At 47.2% G+C, this 18,280-nt stretch overlaps 1 protein-coding gene across 6 annotated transcripts in view; it reads right to left on the minus strand.

The window, feature by feature from the left end:
* Positions 1-708: 708 nt before the first annotated feature.
* NKAIN1 (sodium/potassium transporting ATPase interacting 1) overlaps positions 709-18,280 on the minus strand; it is an 80,146-nt gene continuing 62,574 nt past the window's right edge. The window contains exons 2-7 of one of the 6 annotated variants that reach the window (XM_007534178.3): positions 11,595-11,732; positions 6,864-6,944; positions 3,993-4,190; positions 3,405-3,465; positions 2,807-2,888; positions 709-2,672 (exon numbers count right to left, since the gene is read on the minus strand). In XM_007534178.3, the coding sequence (XP_007534240.2) occupies positions 2,663-2,672; positions 2,807-2,888; positions 3,405-3,465; positions 3,993-4,190; positions 6,864-6,944; positions 11,595-11,732 (570 nt within the window). In that variant the 3' untranslated portion in view covers positions 709-2,662. Of the gene's footprint in view, positions 2,673-2,806; positions 2,889-3,404; positions 3,466-3,992; positions 4,236-6,863; positions 6,945-11,594; positions 11,733-18,280 lie in introns of those variants that run through there. The other 5 variants (XM_060205726.1, XM_060205729.1, XM_060205728.1 and 2 more) reach the window with 5 other exon arrangements.

Consider the following 18,280-nt stretch of genomic DNA (forward strand, 5'->3'; position numbering starts at 1 on the left):
GGTTCAAGCTCCCGGCTCCCCACCTGCAGGGGAGTCGCTTCACAGGCGGTGAAGCAGGTCTGCAGGTGTCTGTCTTTCTCTCCCCCTCTCTGTCTTCCCCTCCCCTCCTCTCTCCGTTTCTCTCTGTCCTATCCAACAATGAAGACAGACAATAACAATAAAACAACAAGGGCAACAAAAAGGGAATAAATATAAATATTTTTAAAAAAGACAAACAACAAGGGCAACAAAAGGGAACAAATAAATATTTTTTAAAAAAAGAATGAAGCAGGGAATGAATGGACTATACTGTCAGTTGTGGAGAAAGAAAAAAGTTATGTAATTTTAAAAGGCATCAACTATCTTTTGTAACATGTGAAAAAACAACTTTCTTTTGATACATGATAAATTTGATATAGCACAGGTGAAAAATTGGTAACCTAGACCTTTCTCAACTCCACTTATACCATGCAAGTATCTGTTACCTACTTACATAAATAAATAAAGTTGCCAGGTTTGGGACTGCACTGACTCAATCCCACCTCTGTGTTTTATGGGTGGGGAGAGAGGGAGAGTCAATGCTGCATGGCCAGTCAGAGAACAAGTCAGCCCCCCCCCCAGAATGTTTGATAAGGACAATGGTATTGACTCCCTGCCATGCTCACCCCCATGCATGCACCTCCCTTAAAAACAAATATCGTTTGCTCACAGGGCAGGAAAACAGGAAGATAGAGAAGAAAACAACATCTTTAATCAACCCACCTGCACAGAAACCAGGGGAACACTCCCTGCCTTGTCAGGTCCCTGCAAGAAGAGAAGCTGGTCCCCTTGCAAACACCATCTTATAAAAACAAAAGGCTTCAAAGCACCAGTGGCTAAACCCGTTGAGTAAAAAGGTGGTTGGGGGAAGTAGACATGAAGAGATGACAGCCAACTGGGGATGGGAGGAGAGGGCTGGAGGTGAGAATTGGCCCAATTGCAGGGTAGCAGTCTGAAGGGCACCATCTCTCTCTGGAGCTGTCCCTACTGGGATGACCCCCTGGAACCTCAGTGCCTACTGTGACAGGAAGAACTTGGGGGGGGGGGTGGCTTCTTGGAACAGCTCTAGAGATAAGCTAGTACAGTGGAGTCCTGGCTCGCATGTCTTGGCCTCAGAGAGTAGTGAATGCTAGATGGGAGTGTGTGAAGCAAAAGATGCAAACCCTCTGTGCTCCCCTTTAGCCCCTCAGTGCTTCCTTCTGTCCTTCCTAACTCAAGGCCACCACTATTCCACAAACAGGAAGCTGAGGCCTGACCATCCTGTCCTTCAACATACCAGACAGAGCACAGAGTACAGGGTCTTTAAGGAGTCTGCAGAAGGAGAGGAGGCGGGAAGAAAGGGCTTTCTTCTCATCTTGCTCTCAGGGAAGGGTGCTGGTCCTGTCTAACCCCATCATGAATCTATGCTCCCATCCTGCCTTTTCAGAGCTCCTCCTGGGCTTGCTAGAGGTTGTCTGTGGACACTGGAGAGAGAGGTCATAAATGCTGGTGGTCTGGAACACTGGTGACTGGGCAGCACTAACCAGCCCTCTTCTACACTGGAATTATAGATCTTCCAATGGATGGGTGGAGTCCTCAGGGGTTGGTGAGGTGCTGGGGGGGGGGGCAGGGTGGAAGGGGGCACTGGTACAGGAAGGAGACTCAGCCTCCAGGGCCTGGGAGGCAGTGGAATGATTGAGTTGTAGCCTCCCTTTTATTGGGAAGAGCTTGACAAGTTTGCCAAGAGTGGGTAGAAGATGAGTCTAGGAAGGCTTCTCTGTGGATCCAGTTGGACTCAGGGCTCTGGGCTCCGTCCATCTGGTTCCCAACAAGAGATTGGACATATTGCTTTAAGAGAGATATTGGCAAGGGGTGGGGATGATCTGTGAGTGTGGTGAAGATGGATTATAAAGTGTCCAAACTGGATGGCAACTTGGAAACACTGGGTTTTGAGAGTCTGAACTACAGAAAATCCACTGGTTCTAGGTCTGCATGCCCTCAAAGCCTGGATGTGTGACCTCCAGCAAATCACTGTAACATCTCTGGGCCTCAGTTTCCAGGGCTGCAAAAAAGGAGAATAACCCCAGCCCAGCACAGGGAATGGCAAGACTAGAAAGAATTTCATCTGCTAAGGGGTTGTTTTAATTATTGGAGATAGGGAAACTGAGGCCCAGAGAAGTCAAGAACCTTGCCAGATGTCACACAGATAGCCAGTGACAGAGCTGCGATTAGAACCCTGGACTCCTGTTCCTAGTTCAACTTGTCTTCCCCTAGGACTGGTGAGGATATTGTGAGATGGGGCGAGGGTCTGCCCTGAAGTTTCTCTCTGGACAGGGGGCAGAGTGCTGGGTGAAGGTGAAAGGGAGGCTGGAGAAGACAGAGAAGCCCCAGCTCAAGTCAAGGCTAAAATTTAAAAATAATAATAAAATAAAATAAAAACCCGAGATCCCCCTCCCCCGCCCCACCCTGCCCCACCCCTGAAGTCTGGGCTGCAAATGGACAGTCCAAATCCGCAGCAGGCCCACAGCTGGCCACTGTAGGCTGCAGCTGTTTGGTCCACGAGCCACAAGGGGACGCTCCTGCTCCTCTTGGTCTGATTCCTGCAGCCAGCTGTCCTGTCAGTTCAGCCTCTAGCAAGCGGTGCTAGGGTGGGCTGGTGCGAAAGTTACCCAGACCTGCAGGAAACAGTGGCAGATTAGGGAAGTGTACCCCTAAGTACAGGGGCAGAGAGATCTGGTGGCCCTGCCCCTTCCCTCCTTCCACCACTGCCAGAATCCTTCCCCCAACCCTGCTCAGAGGCGTGACCCACGTGTACAGAGGCTGCAGCTGTAGATGCGAAGTCTTCTGGGGCGCCTGGTATCCGTAGGAGTCGAAGCCACCGATGAAGTCAACTGCAGAAAGGGAAGTGATGCATGGTTAGGGGCAGGGCCATGTGGGGAAAGTTCTGGGAAGCTGGGTCCTAGAAAGGAAGAATCTGAAAGGCAGACCCCAGTTTTGGACCTCAGGAGTAGGAGATTTTCTGGGGGAACATGTCTCTGGGGGTCAGTAATGGACCAAGTTCCTAAGAGCTAGAGAACTTGGGAGGGGTGCGTGAGGATGAACGCAGATAGCTGGACATGTGTCACTGAGGGAACAAGACCTCTGTGACAAGAGACTGGGAATGTGACCGTGAGATGCAGGCAGTGAGTGAGGAGGCAGTCGGAGGGGCAGGCTCTAAAGGGTGATGCCGGTATGGGCACCTGTGTTTCAGTCTAGACAGCTGGATTATGTAGGTCCCATCCACTCACCCCTTCTGCCTCTCTTCTCCTCCTCCCCCTCCCTCCTGTCCCTGCCCCCTGTCCAGGTGCTGAAGGTTCCAGGTGGAGCACAGACAGACCTCCCCAAATCCCTAAGGGCTCTGCACTCACAGCTGTCCTCCTCCTCCAGGAAGACTTTGCTCACGTAGCAGGCGAACACGAAGCCGAATAGCTGGAGGAAGGAATGGGAGTCAGGATGGGAAAGAGGAAGGGGACACTCTTCTCCCATCCCATCTGCCCTGTCCACCCCACCCCAGCTAGAGAGACCGGGTGTACTGTGATGAAGGCAAATTCCCCACAACAACGAGCTAAATACTATTTTATTTATTTACTTATTTATTTACTTTTTGCCCTTGTTTTTTATTGTTGTTATAGTTGTTGTTGTTATTGATGTCGTTATTGGATAAGACAGAGAGAAATGGAGAGAGGAGGGGAAGACAGAGAGGGGAGAGAAAGACAGACACCTGCAGACCTGCTTCACCGCCTGTGAAGCAACTCCCCTGCAGGTGGGGAGCCGGGGGCTCGAACTGGGATCCTCACCCTGGTCCTTGAGCTTTGCGCCACATGCGCTTAACCCATTGCGCTACCGCTCAACGACATCAATAACAACAACAACCAGGATCTTTGCATGGGATCCTTGAGCTTCGTACTATGAGGTCGTTCCTTTTAAGAAACAGGTGGAAGTACAGGGAGACTCACAGCTAGGAAGATCTGCAGGGCACTGCTGAGCGCTTCAATGTAAGGATAGTCGAGCAGGCAGCCAGTGACAGAGATGACGTGATGGTCCTCCAGGGCCAGGCGGGAGTTGAGGACAGGAGTCACCAGGCAGCCCGGTCCATTCTCCATCCACCAGGAACGGTGCAGGGATGTGTTGAAGGTCATGATGAAGTCCCGGTCCTGGGGGCAGGGGGGCCTGGGATACTGAGCTGGGGGGAGGAGTTCCTCCCCAGGCCCCAGGAGACTTTATGTAAGGCCTACTTCACAACAGGCTGGTGTGATTTGTGAAGGGTATGGAGAGTCTAACTGCAAGTCTATACTTGGCCAGTAGGTGGTGCTTGGTGACCATGGAGGTTTTACTCTTCCATCAAGGATGGAAGGGAGAATGGAGACCAAGATTAATTTCCAGACCCACTTTGTGCCCTGTTTGGCTGATCCACTGCTCTCTGTGTGTGAGATCTTGGGGAAAACTTCTCTTTAATCTTTAGTCTCCCCATCTGAAACAAAGAAGGGGCTGGTCTTGATCAGAAGTTCTTAGGCACAGTGTGCACCTATATGTTCATCAGTCTATCTGCTCATGTGGTCAGTCAACAAGGACTCACAGAGTACTGACCAGGTGCCCAGCTCTGAGAAATGTGGGCTCCCGTTTCATCTCCTCAGTAAGCATATGAAGTTGGAGCTTTTTTTTTTTTTAACCAGAGCACTAATCAGCTCTGGTTTATGGTGATATAGGGGATTGAACCTGGAACTTTGGAGCCTCAGGCTTAACAGTCTGTTTGCATCACCTTTATGCTATCTACCCCTGCCCGAGAGCTGTTGTTTTCCACACTTATGGGGGAAGGAAACCGAAGCTCAGAGGTAAAGCCACTTGCCCAGGAAATGTTGCAGCTGGAGTTAAAATTAAGCAGGCTTGGGGCAGGGGTAGATAGCATAATGGTTATGCAGAGAGACTCTCAAGCCTGAGCCTCCAGAGTCCCAGGTTCAGTCTCCCCACCACCATAAACCAGAGCTGAGCAGTGCTCTGGCTTGAAAAAAAAAAAAAAAAAACTATGAATGAGGATGCTTAATGATTAATTTTTTGTTTCCCCACCTACTTCAGGTGTGTCCTCAGGGGCAGGGGTAGATAGCTTAATGGTTAAGCAAAGAGACCCAAGCCTGAGGCTCCCAAGTTCCAGCTTCCATGGCCCTCCCCCATCATCATAAACCAGAATTTAGCAGTGTTTTCTCTCTCAAAGCTTAAGATTATGCACTACAATTGCACAAGGATCTGGGTTTGAATCCCTGGCCCCCACCTGCAGGGGGGAAAGCTTTGCAAGTGGTGAAGCAGTACCTCAGGTGTCTCTCTGTCTCTCTCCCTCTCTAGCACCTCCTTCCCTCTCTATTTCTGGCTGTCTCTATGCAATAAATAAAATTTAAAAAGTGTAAAATTTCTGGAAAAAAAAATAAGCAAGTTTGGACTACAAAGTCAATGCTCTCAAGTCATGGACTTGGTTCCTTTACGTCTAACGATAAAAATTGTGACCTCAGGTGGGGGAAATAGCATAAAAGTTATGCAAAAGACTTTCTTTTGTATATTATTATTTTATTTTTATTTTATTATTACTTTTAATCAGAGAACTGTTCAGTTCTGACTTATGGTGGTGCTGAGGACTGAACCTGAGATCTCAGCGTCTCAGGTATAAAAGTCTTTTTGCGTGGCCTCGGTCTTGTCTGGGCCACCAGGTTTCAGATGCTACCATGATGCCAACTGGACTTCCCTGGGCAGATGACCTCACCAATGTCCTGGAGCCCCGCTTCCTCAGAGCCCTGCCCCACTAGGGAAAGAGAGAGACAGGCTAGGAGTATAGATGGACCTATGAACGCCCATGTTCAGTGGGAAAGCAATTACAGAAGCCAGATCTTCCACCTTCTGCACCCCATAATAACCCTGGGTCCACACTCCCATGGGGTTAAAGAATAGGAAAGCTATCAGAGGAGGAAATGGGATAAGGAGTTCTGGTGGTGGGAATTGTACCCCTCTAATCCTATGGTTCTGTCAGTGTTTCCATTTTAGAAATATATATTAAAATAAATAATTTTTTTAAAAAAGTCTTTTTTGCATAACCATTATGCTACCTCCTCAACCTGCAAAAGACTGGAAGCAATAAAAATTAATAATAAGCAACAAGGGCAACAAAAGGGGGAAAAAATAGCCTCCAGGAGCATTGGATTCATAGTGCAGGCACCGAGCCCCAACAATAATCCTGGAGGGAAAAAAATTAATAATAATAATTCTCCATGTTACCTGGTTCACTCAGTTACCCTTAAATAACTAGTCATTCTCTTAAAGAAAAACAAACAGGGTAGGGGTAGACAGCATAATGGTTATGTAAAGAGACTCTCCTGCCTGAGGATCCAAAGTCCCACACCACCATAAGCCAGAATTGAGCAGTGCTCTGGAAACACACACACACACACACACACCAAAAAAAAAAAAAAAAAAAAAAAAAACCACGGTGTCAAATATCCATGGTGTAAGCAGTACAAATCCCAAGATGTCTTCATGTCCCTTCTTCTAAACACCAATAGGCCTGACAGTAGTTCTCTACCATAACTTACTGCTGGCTTCCACTGAGCTTGTGGCCCACTGGTACCTGCCCATCTGCAAACATACACAGCCCTCCAGTCTCATCCTTTCCATCAAAAGATCAGGTCATCAATGAAAGTGTGGGGGTGAGGACAGGGAGCTAATGACGTGGGTGTGTTGAGTCAAAGTTCTTCACAAGCTACATCCCAGCCCCAGTTCACATGAGTAGCTTGAGGAATGGGAAAGATGGGGCTCTGCCCCCTGGCACTGCCAGGCCTGAGGCTTACCTGGGACAGTTGTCCAACCTCCAGGTAGAAGCAGATGATGAAGGCGTTCCAGCCAACCCAGAGCACCAGCCAGGCTGCGTACTGCGGAAAGCAGAAGTGGGGTAGAGTGGGCACACTGGTTACCGACATGGGGCATGTCGATAGAAACGAAGCTCAGGGAGTGAGGAACCCTTTTCAGGGGAGGAATTTTAACAGTGCACTCAAGAGAATACTTTTAAAGTTATAAGTCATTTTCACATCTACCCAGTCCTTACGAAAGCCCTGCAGAGAAGACATTGTATTTTTTTTTTCCCCAAAAAGTAACCCATTGGAGGCCTAGAGAGGAGGCTGAAGATGCCCAAAATCACACAGCTAAGGAAGAGATAGGGCTGGCATACAAACCCTGGGACAGCTAATTCTAGCCTCTCTGTAGAGAACAGCCCCCAGACAGGAACCTACCCTTGGCAAAGAGCTAGGGACTACATCACACCTGTACCCCAGGTCTATGCCTACAATTCTGCTACGGGGCTGGGCAATGCTTACTTACAATGAGTGATGCCAGGGACCTTTCTTTTTTTAAAAAAAAATTTTTATTTTATATTTATTTATTTTCCCTTTTGTTGCCCTTGTTTTTTATTGTTGTTGATGTCGTCGTTGTTAGATAGGACAGAGAGAAATGGAGAGAGATGGGGAAGACAGAGAGGGGGAGAGAAAGATAGACACCTGCAGACCTGCTTCACTGCCTGTGAAGCGACTCCCCTGCAGGTGGGGAACCAGGGGCTCACCGGGATCCTTATGCCGGTCCTTGTGCTTTGCGCCACATGCGCTTAACCTGCTGCGCTACCGACCGACTCCCACCAGGGACCTTTCTAAGAGCTAAAGTTAGACGGGAACTCACAGGGGAGAGCTTTGAGAGGGCTTCTGGAAGAACCTAGACATGGGGCGTGGGAGGCACAGAAGTGCAAGGAGGTTCAGGTGGCAGTGTGACATGTGTCATGCATGGTGTTGTCGTAGCCCTTCAGCTTTTCCATAGTCTGCCTACTGAAATGCCATTCCCCTCAAGAAAGGTGTATCAATTGCTCACTGTGGGAGAGCAGGGAGCAAGGTGGGTCTACCTGAAAGCAGGAGTTTTGGGGCTGAGAAATGGCATGATGGTATAGTGGCAAAGTGCCTGTCTTGTAAAGGCCCTGCCTGGGACTGGGATCTGAGTCCCAGCATCACATAAGAAAAGCAAAGCAAAAGGGTGAGCATGGCTGATGGAGTGCTATGAGTGTCCTCTCCTTGCTTCTTAAAAAATGCATAAAGGGGGGAGTCAGGCGGTAGCACAGCGGGTTAAGCGCACGTGGCGCAAAGTGCAAGGACTGGCATAAAGATCCCGGTTCGAGCCCCTGGTTCCCCACCTGTAGGGGAGTCACTTCACAGGTGGTGAAGTAGGACTGCAGGTGTCTATCTTTCTCTACCCCCCTCTATCTTCCCCTCCTCTCTCCATTTCTCTCTGTCCTATCCAACAACGATGACATGAACAACAATAATAGCTACAACAACAATAAAAACAAGGGCAACAAAAAGGAAATAAATAAATAAATATTTTTTAAAATGCATAAAGGGGCTGGGTGATGACATACCCGGTTGAGTACACACATTAATTATCATGCACTAGGACCCAGGCTTAAGTTCCTAATCCCCACTTGCAAGGGGGAAGCTTCACAAGAGGTGAAGAAGTGTTGCAGGTCTCTACTTTTCTCCCCCTTTCAATTCCTTTCTTTCCTAATATTTTTAGAGTGAGGAAGACAGCATAATGGTTCTGCAAACAGACTCTCATGCCTGAGGCTCCCAAGGTCCCAGGTTCAATTCCCCCACACCACCATAAGCCAGAGCTGAGCAGTGCTCTGGTAAAAAAAAAAAAAAAAAAAAAAAAAAATCAAGAATTATTTTAAAAATATATAATAGTATTAGGCTGAGGAGGAGGTTTAGACTTCTGGGGAGCACAAGCATGAGATCCTGAGTTTGATATCTGGCACTGCATAGAAGCAAACCAAAACTAGCCCAGGAGTTTAACAGAAAGCACCAATAATTAGCATTTGGAAAGAAAGGTCAGAGGGAGCTGAGACTTGTGAGACTGAGGCAGAGAAAGTTCTGATATAGTTGAAGCACACTAGTAACCTCAAGTCAAATGCCTGAGTTTTCACTTTACTTTTCTCTTGAGTGGTGTTGTCTCATAAATGCAAAGCATGTGATTTACCACAAAGGTACATGCTAGGCCCTAAATCACATTTGTTCCTATTTTGTTTTTTTTAAGTTATTTAATTAATTTTTTCAAATTTTTTATATTTATTTATTTTCCCTTTTGTTGCCCTTGGTTTTTTTTTTTATTGTTGTAGTTGTTATTGTTGTTATTGATGTCGTCATTGTTAGATAGGACAGAGAGAAATGGAGAGAGGAGGGGAAGACAGAGAGGGGGAGAGAAAGACAGACACCTGCAGACCTGCTTCACCACCTGTGAAACGACCCCCTGTAGATGGGAAGCCGGTGGGCTTGAACTGGGATCCTTTCGCTGCCAGTCCTTGCGCTTTGCACCACCTGCGCTTAACCTGCTGCGTTACCGCCTGACCCCCAAGTTATTTTTATATAGTTTATTTATGTATTGGGTAGAGACAGAGAGAAATCAGGAGGAAAGGGGAAGATGGAGAGAAAGAGAAAGACTTGGAGACTTGCAACACTGCTTTACTCCTTGTGAAGTTTTCTCCCTTCAGGTGGGGACAGATGTCTTGAACTTGGGTCCTTGCACATGGTAACACACGCACTCAACCAAGTGTGCCACCCCCAGTCCCCAAGTTTTTTTTTTTTTTAAACAGATGCACTGAGTCAGTCATGGAATAGCAACTACCCAGCACTGCACATGCCAGAGGGATGCTATGGTTCTTCCTCTCTGTGCCTACTCCTACCTCCATAAATAAATAAATCAATCTTAAGGAGGAGGAGGAGAAGGAGCAAGAGTAGAAAATGCACTTTAGACTGGAGAGATGTCAGAGCAGGTAGATCACAGGACTTACATGTGTAAGTCTTTGGATTCATATTCCAGATTGGAGTGGAGGGGGTAAGGGAGATAGCATAATGGTTATGTAAAGAGACTTTCAAGCCTGAGGCTCCAAGGTCCCAGGTCAATACCCCACACCACCATAAGCCAGAGCTAAACAGTGCTCTGACAGAAAAAAAAAAAAAAGACTGGAGTAAAAACAAGAGCAAAAAAAAAAAAAAAAAAAGACTGGAGTGGAGTTATTATGGCTTGCTTCTCTCATTTATTTTATTTATTTTACTGAGAGATAGGCAGAGTGTGTGTGTCTGTGTGTGTGCGTGTGCGAGAGAGAGAGAGAGAGAGAGAGAGACTAGAACACTGCTCAGCTCTAAGTTATTGTGGTGGTGGGAATTGAATCTGGGACCTCAGAGCTTTAGGCATGAGAGTCTTTTGCATAACTGCTGTGCTATCTCCCCAACCCTGCTTCTCTCACTTAAAAAAGAAAGAAAGAGGGGATGCAGCACAGCGGGTTAAGCGCACATGGCATGAAACTCGAGGACCAGCTTAAGGATCCCGGTTCGAGCCCCCAGCTCCCCACCTGCAGGGGAGTCGCTTCACAGGCAGTGAAGCAGGTCGGCAGATGTCTATCTTTCTCTCCCCTTCTCTGTCTCTCCCTCCTTTCTCCATTTCTCTCTGTCCTATCCAGCAACAACAACATCAATAACAACAACAGCAACAATAATAAACACAACAATGATAAAAATAACAAGGGCAACAAAAAAGGAAAACAAATAAATAAATAAAATATAATAGAAAGAAAGAAAGGAAGGAAGGAAGGAAGGAAGGAAGGAAGAAAGCAAGCAAGCAAGCAAGCAAGCAGGCAGGCAGGCAGGCAGAGAGAAACTAAGGAGAAATGGAGTGGATGATATAGTTTGCAATGAGCCAGTCAAACAGCTCACTCAGTGCACTGCTTGGGGCTGGGTGGTGGACCACCTGGTTAAGTGCATACATTACAGTGTGCAAGGACCAGAGGGAAAGCTTCCAAGTGGTGAAGCAGGGCTGTAGATCTCTCTCTCTCTCTCTCTCCCCCTATCTCTCCTCCCCTTTTAATTTCTCTGTTTCTTATTTTAATTTTATTTTTTAAAAATATTTTTAATATCTTTATTTGTTGGATAGAGACAGCCAGAAATCAAGAGGGGAGGGAGAGACAGAGACACCTACAGCCCTGCTTCACCACTCATAAAGCTTTCCCCTTGCAGGTGGGGACCGGGGACTTGAACCTGGGTCCTTGAGCATTGTAACATGTATGCTCAACCAGGTGCACCACCACCCAGCCCCAATTTCTCTGTTTCTATCCAATAATAAATAAATAAAAATTTTAAAAGAAGAATTAAAGAGAGAGAGAGAATGAAAGGGAGAGAGAGAGTAGAAGAAGGAAGGATAGAAGAAAGGAAGGAACTCAGCAACATGCTTGGCATATGGCAGTAGGCACTTACTAAATAGCGCATCTTGCTAGTATTTCATTTTTCCTAGTAAATTCTTTAGGAAAAACGCTAACCTTCTCTCTGTTGAGCAAAGAAGTTGGGATCTGGGCATCCACACCACTGGCCAGGCTGAAGCCAAAACAGATCAGATGTCTGGGGTCCTGGGGTGAAATGCAGTTCTGACTAAGGGAGCAGGGTAGGATGGGTAGGGGATGAGAAGAGGGGTTGAGGAAGGGGTAGAGTGAGTCATACCAGAATAAGGTACCGGGAGCGGTACTGCACAGTGCCAAAGATTCCCAGGATTACAGCCATGATGTGCAGGAAGTTGGCCAGAATTGGAGCCCATTGGTAGCCCAGGAAGTCAAAGATCTGGCGTTGCAATGCAGCCACCTGTGGAAAAGAGCAGACTGAGGTCGCAGGTCGCAGCACTCCCCACTAGGACAAGGTTTATTTATTTATTTATTTATTAGTTTAATCTTTTACCAGAGCACTCTTCAGCTCTGGCTTATGGTGGTGCAGGAAAGTGAACCTGGGACCTCGGAGTCTCAAGCATGAAAGTCTTTTTGCATGACCATTATGCTGTCTTCCCCATCTTTCTTAACCCTGTGGAACAGGCAGCTCTGGTCATTGTAGTGATGAGGCCCCAACAGCACAGGATGGTGTCCAAGCCTCTGAGCCATCAGAGTCCTCTAGCAGCACAGCATGGGAAGGAGCTGAGCCCTGATCATCATGAGCTAAGGGAAGATGGGCCCCAAGGTCTCCCCCTAGCATTTAGACCTCCCTGTGGGGCACTCAGCTATCAGAGGCAAGATTCAGACTACTCCCCCCAATCCCCTTAGCTCTGGCCCCAACCTGAGCCAGAGTGCCGGAGGGTTCAGTTCAGGAAAGCCTGTGGGCTTGAGTTGCCTCTTCCAAGGCTCCTTCTCTGGAGTGTGTGTTGGCCCGCAGGCTGCAGAGAAAGGGATTTTTCCCCCAAACCCTTTCTTTGAAAGTTGTAGTAGATGGCAAAATCAGCATCTAAATTATTGTGCTAGGTAGGGTTCTCCTCAGCTAACTCAGTGCTGGGTCATGTGACTTGTGCTGGTCAATTCGACATCAGGAAGCAGGACCTCAAGTAAAGGGTTTGGAGAATGCCAATGTACTGACTGACGCTCACGGCTCACCACTGGGAACACAGAGAATGCCCTGCAAAGGGACCAGCTGACCTGCTAGAGGACAAGAGTCCTCTAGCAGGAGGAAAGCTGAAGCCCTGCCACTGTCATACTCGTTAGGAAGTGCATTCTAGATCATCCAGATACATGCGCGCCAACTAGCAGCTGGCTGCAGACACTTGGCCCAGACCAGAACAGTCTCCCAGCAGACCCACAGAGCTGTGAGCCAGATACAATGGTGCTTTGAAGCCACTAGGTTTTGGAGTGATTTCTTACCCAGCAAGAGCTAACTGAGGTCTGGGGGATGGCTCAAAGTATTAGAGCACAGGACTTACACATTTGATGACCTGGAGGTCCCAAGTTAAATGCCCTTCACCACCAATATTAGAGTCGAGTGTTTCTCTGGTATTCCTCATAAAAATAAATAAGTTTTCTTTACAGTCATTATTTATTTGTTGTTTATTAATTTACTTATGAGAGAGGAAAGTGAGTTAGAGCATTACTCTGGCAAATGTCATGACAGGGCTCCAACCCAGGACCTTATGCTTGCAAGTCCAGTGCTCTTACCACTGTACTACTTCCAGGGCTGTAAAGTAGATAAATTGCATAAAAGAAAAAAGAGAAGAGGGGGTTGGGCGGTGGCGCAGTGGGTTAAGCGCATGTGGCGCAAAGCGCAGGGACCGGCGTAGGGATCCCGGTTGGAGCCCCCGGCTCCCCACCTGCAGGGGAGTCGCTTCACAGGCGGTGAAGCAGGTCTGCAGGTGTCTATCTTTCTCTCCCCTTCTCTGTCTTCCCCTCCTCTCTCCATTTCTCTCTGTCCTATCCAACAACGAATTGCGTCAACAATGGCAATAATAATAACCACAACGAAGCTACAACAAGGGGAACAAAAGGGGGGAAAATGGCCTCCAGGAGTGGTGGATTCATGGTGCAGGCACCGAGCCCAGCAATAACCCTGGAGGAGGAAAAAAAAAAAAAAAAAAAAGGGAGAGAGAAGAGGGAGTCGGGCGGTAGCGCAGTGGGTTAAGCACATGTGGCACGAAGCGCAGGGACCGGCGTAAGGATCCCGGTTTGAGCCCCCGGCTCCCCACCTGCAGGGGAGTCGCTTCACAGGTGGTGAAGCAGGTCTGCGGGTGTCTCTCTTTGTCTCCCCCTCTGCCTTCCCCTCCTCTTTCCATTTCTCTCTGTCCTAACGACAACAACAATAACTGCTACAACAATAAAAAAAACAAGGGCAACAAAAGGGAAAATAAAATAAATTTTAAAAAATTTAAAAAAGAGAGAGAGAGAAGAAGAAAAAAAGGGTGGTGGTGGTGGCAGCTGGCTAAGTGCATAGTACCATGAGCAAGGACTTGGGTTCAAGGTCCCGCTCCCCACCTTGCAAAGGGGACACTTCAAGTGCTGCAGATGTCTCTTTATCTCTCCTCTCAAATTCTCTGTCTTATCATATAAAGAGGGGAGGAAAAAAGGAAAAATGGCCATCAACAGGCCATTTTTCACCAATAGGCCGAAAACACTGTTTTACAGGCACCAAGTCCCAGAGATAACCCTAGTAGCAATTAAAAATATTAATTTCAACAAGGGCAACAAAAGGGAATAAATAAATAAATAATACTTTTTAAAAATTCCAATGTCAATTAGGATATTTAAAAATATTAATTTTGGGGTGGGAGAGAGAGCATAATTTATAGTTATGTAAAGAGACTCTCATGCCTGAGGCTTAATAAATTTTTTTAAATTTATCTTTATTTACTTATTGGATAGAGACAGCCAGAAATTGAGAGGGTAGGGGATACAGAGAGGGAGAGAGACAGAAACACATGCAACACTGCTTCACTACTTGCAGAGCTTTCCCCCTGCAGGTGGGGACCAGGGGCTTGAACCTGGGTCCTTGCTCACAGTAACATGTGTGCTCAAGCAGGTGCATCACCATCTGGCCCCCTACTTGAGGTTTGAAGTCCCAGGTTCAATCCCCTGCACCAGCATAAGCCAGAGCTGAGTAGTGCTCTGGTAAAATAAATAAATAAATAGGGAGCTGGGCGGTAGTGCACCAGGTTAAGTGCAGGTGGCGCAAAGCACAAGGACCAACGTAATGATCCCCGTTTGAGCCCCCAGCTCCCCACCTGCAGGGGAGTTGCTTCACAAGTGGTGAAGCAGGTCTGCAGGTGTCTATCTTTCTCTCCCCCTCTGTCTTCCCCTCCTCTCTCCATTTCACTCTGTCCTATCCAACAATGACGACATCAATAATAACAACAACAATAATAACAACAATAAAATAACAAGGGCAACAAAAGGGAATAAATAAATATTAAAAAAAAACTTAAAGAACACAGATTGGTATTGAGTGTCTGATTCTGGTGACAGAATCCATCTCCTTGTTCTGTAATATGTGTGCTTTACCAGGTAGTATGCCACCGCCTGGCCATATCCTTGTCTTTTAAACCATCTAATTTCTGCACTAGGGGTTTGCATTTATGACCCAGGTCTAAGCAAACAATCAGCACTTATGGTAGCGTGCTCAGGAATGAGTACTCACTCACCCTATGCCCTGCTCTTGAGAGTCACCCTGGCTGTGTGACGACAGAACAATTGGGACATGACATGCTCTCTGTCTGCCAAATGGATGTAGTGTCAGCTGGGGGCTATTGCTGGCGCTCTTCCCCACCTTGTGGGGACAGCGTGTCAAAGGAAGAAGGCCTAGCTAAGGGACAGACAGGGAGGAAAGCAAGGTGAACAAGCAAAGGGAGCATGTTGATGACAATGTTTTAGGGTCAAGCATCTGGCCATATTTGAAAGGAATTCTCTAAGGCCAGGGTGATGCTCTGGTTCTCTCTCTCAATAAATAAACCTCCAGAGGATCACTTGCACCCAAGAATCCTGTGCAATATGGAAGGGGACAGAGTCTGGCTGGGGTGGGAGAGAGAAAGTTCTGATAAAGTGGGGAGCTCCCTGAAGTCTTTCTCCTGGCAGGGAAATGGAGGCGATAGAGCGGATGCTGCCACACAGATGGCAAAGCTTGGGCTAAGTCCCAGAGAGCCGCAGTCCCAGCCCTGGCACCCACCCACCTGGCTCCGGCCTGCCTCTTATTAGCAACTTTCTTCCCAGGGACCTGCAGATTGGAAAGAGGTTTCCAAGTTCTTCACTCACAGGATACTTTCTGCCTTGGCAGCAAGGCAATGCTGAGATCATTATCTCCTTTTGAAGGAAGAGAGTACAAGGCTCACAGAGGGGCAGTGACTTGCCCAAGGTCACACAACAGGTTGGTGGCAGAACCAGGCAGCCGTTCTGCCTTTTGTTGTCTGCTGTCCCAGCCTGGCACCAACACATCATATTCCACAGCTGCACCAACTGGGAGGTAAGAGGTGAGGGTTCTGAGAATCTGCCACTGATTCCAGGGAGACCTTGGGCAGCCTCCTTCCCCTATGGCCTCTGGCTCTGATTACATACATAGAAGTCACGGGGTGAGGGAGATAGCAATAATGGTTAGGCAAAGAGAATCTTGTGTCTGAGCCTCCAAAGCCCCAGGTTCAATCTCCGTATCACCGTAAATCAGAGCTGAGCAGTGCTCTGGGGAAAAAGAAAAAAAATAATAAAAAAATAAAAATATCAATGTCCCAGGTTCAATCCCCTGCACCACCATAAGCCAAAACTGAACAGTGTACTGGTATAAATAAATAAATATAAATTTTTTTTAAAAATTGCAAGTGATGAAGCTGTGTTGCAGGTGTTGCAGGTCTCTCCCTATCACCCCCTTCCTTCTCAATTTCTGGCTGTCTCTATCCAATAAATAAAATAAAGATAATAAAATTTAAAAAATAATAAAAAAGTCATTGAACTTTTAAAGAACCCTTCTGATTTTTTTAAAAGATATTTTTAATTTTTATTTTTTTAATGAGAGAGAGGCCAGAGCATTGCTCAGCTCTGGTTTATGGTGGGACTGGAGACTGGACCTGTTATTGGCAACTTTCTGACTGAACCTGACTGACTGAACCTCTAAGCAGAGGCTTAGGCATTAAAATCTTTTGCAGGGAGTCGGGCAGTAGCACAGCAGGCTAGGCGCACATGGTGCAAAGCGCAAGGACCAGTTTAAAGATCCCAGTTCAAGACCCCGATTCCCCACCTGTAGGGGGGTCTCTTCACAAGCGGTGAAGCAAGTCTGCAGGTGTCTATCTTTCTCTCCCCCCTCTGTCTTCCCTTCCTCTCTCAATTTCTCTCTGTCCTGCACAACAATGACAGCAATAACAATAATAACAATCACAACAATGATAAAACAACAAGGGCAACAAAAGGGAACAAATAGCCTCCAGGAGCAGTGGATTCTTTTTTTTTAATTATTTATTATTTTTTAAATTATTTATTTTCCCTTTTGTTGCCCTTGTTGTTTAACATTGTTGTGGTTATTGATGTCGTTGTTATTGGATCGGACAGAGAGAAATGGAGAGAGGAGAAGAAGACAGAGAGGGGGATAGAAAGATAGACACCTGCAGACCTGCTTCAGCGCCTGTGAAGCGACTTCCCTGCAGGTGGGGAGCCGGGGGCTCGAACCAGGATCCTTAAGCTTTGCGCCACGTGCGCTTAACCCACTGCGCCACCGCCCAACTCCCGAGCAGTGGATTCTTGGTGCAGGCACCGAACCCCACCGATAACCCTAGAGGCAATAAATAAATAAATAAATAAATAAAAGCTTTTGCAGAACCATTATGCTGTCTCCCCAGCCCCAGAACCCTTCTGATTTTGACTCCAGTGGCTGCCAACCTTGGGGGAGAAACTCCCCAGACTGCTCCCCCTGCACAAAACTCCTACTTTAAAGTCCCATTCTTTCCACCCTGACTGCCAGGCCTCCAGGTGGCTTTGGGTCTGATCTGATGTTCTTGACACAGCAGGCACCTGGCGGTCACAATCAAAGGGCACACAAGGTTGTGACAGCTGCCCAGATGTAGCGCGTAGCTGTGGAGTAACCTTGCCTGGATATGCCCACCTTAAGCATGACATCAGCTCCACCCTCACCCTGGTTCCTGCTCAAAACTCTACTGTGTTCTCAAGGATCTCACTGATAGAGTGAGCAGCATGGAACAGTTATCCCCCCCCCCCCAAAGAAGTTCTGGAGTCACTAAAACTTGGGTTCAAGTCGCAGCTCTGCTGTGTGACCCTAAGGCCAGGCTCCTTCCCTCCTCTTCACTTGTTCCCTCAGTTATAAATAGGGAAGCTAATTCCTCCAGAGAGGTTGTAGAAAGGATATGGAGGCACTGTATAAACTAATAACCTAATCAATGGTGTTTAATTAGTAGAAGGCTTCAGTCAAAGGTCTGCTAGGATCTGGGTTACCCTTTTATTTCAGGCCAGTACCTGCCTCCAAGCAGCTTTAACAGTTACAGCTCTGGGAGCTGGGCGGTAGCTCAGCGGGCTAAGCATACATGGTGCGAAGCGTAAGGACTGGCGTAAAGATCACGGTTTGAGGCCCCGGCTCCCCACCTGCAGGGAGGTGCTTCACAGATGGTGAAGCAGGTCTGCAGGTGTCTATCTTTCTCTCCCCCTCTCTGCCTTCCCCTCCTCTTTCCATTTCTCTCTGTCCTATCCAACAACAACAGCAATAACAGCATCAATAATAACAATGACGATAACAAGGACAATAAAGGGGGGGGGAAACCATGTAAATAAACATAAATACAATGATAGAAATAAAATAAAATAAAATAAAACAGTTACAGCTCTATTTTCATTAATACTTCTTTGTCTTCAAGTCCTCCTTGGTTTTCAAAGTGAAGTGCAGCAAAAGCCCCTCTTTTT

This window comes from Erinaceus europaeus, chromosome 13 (genome assembly GCF_950295315.1).
Source record: "Erinaceus europaeus chromosome 13, mEriEur2.1, whole genome shotgun sequence".
In the NCBI taxonomy this organism is placed as follows: domain Eukaryota; kingdom Metazoa; phylum Chordata; class Mammalia; order Eulipotyphla; family Erinaceidae; genus Erinaceus; species Erinaceus europaeus.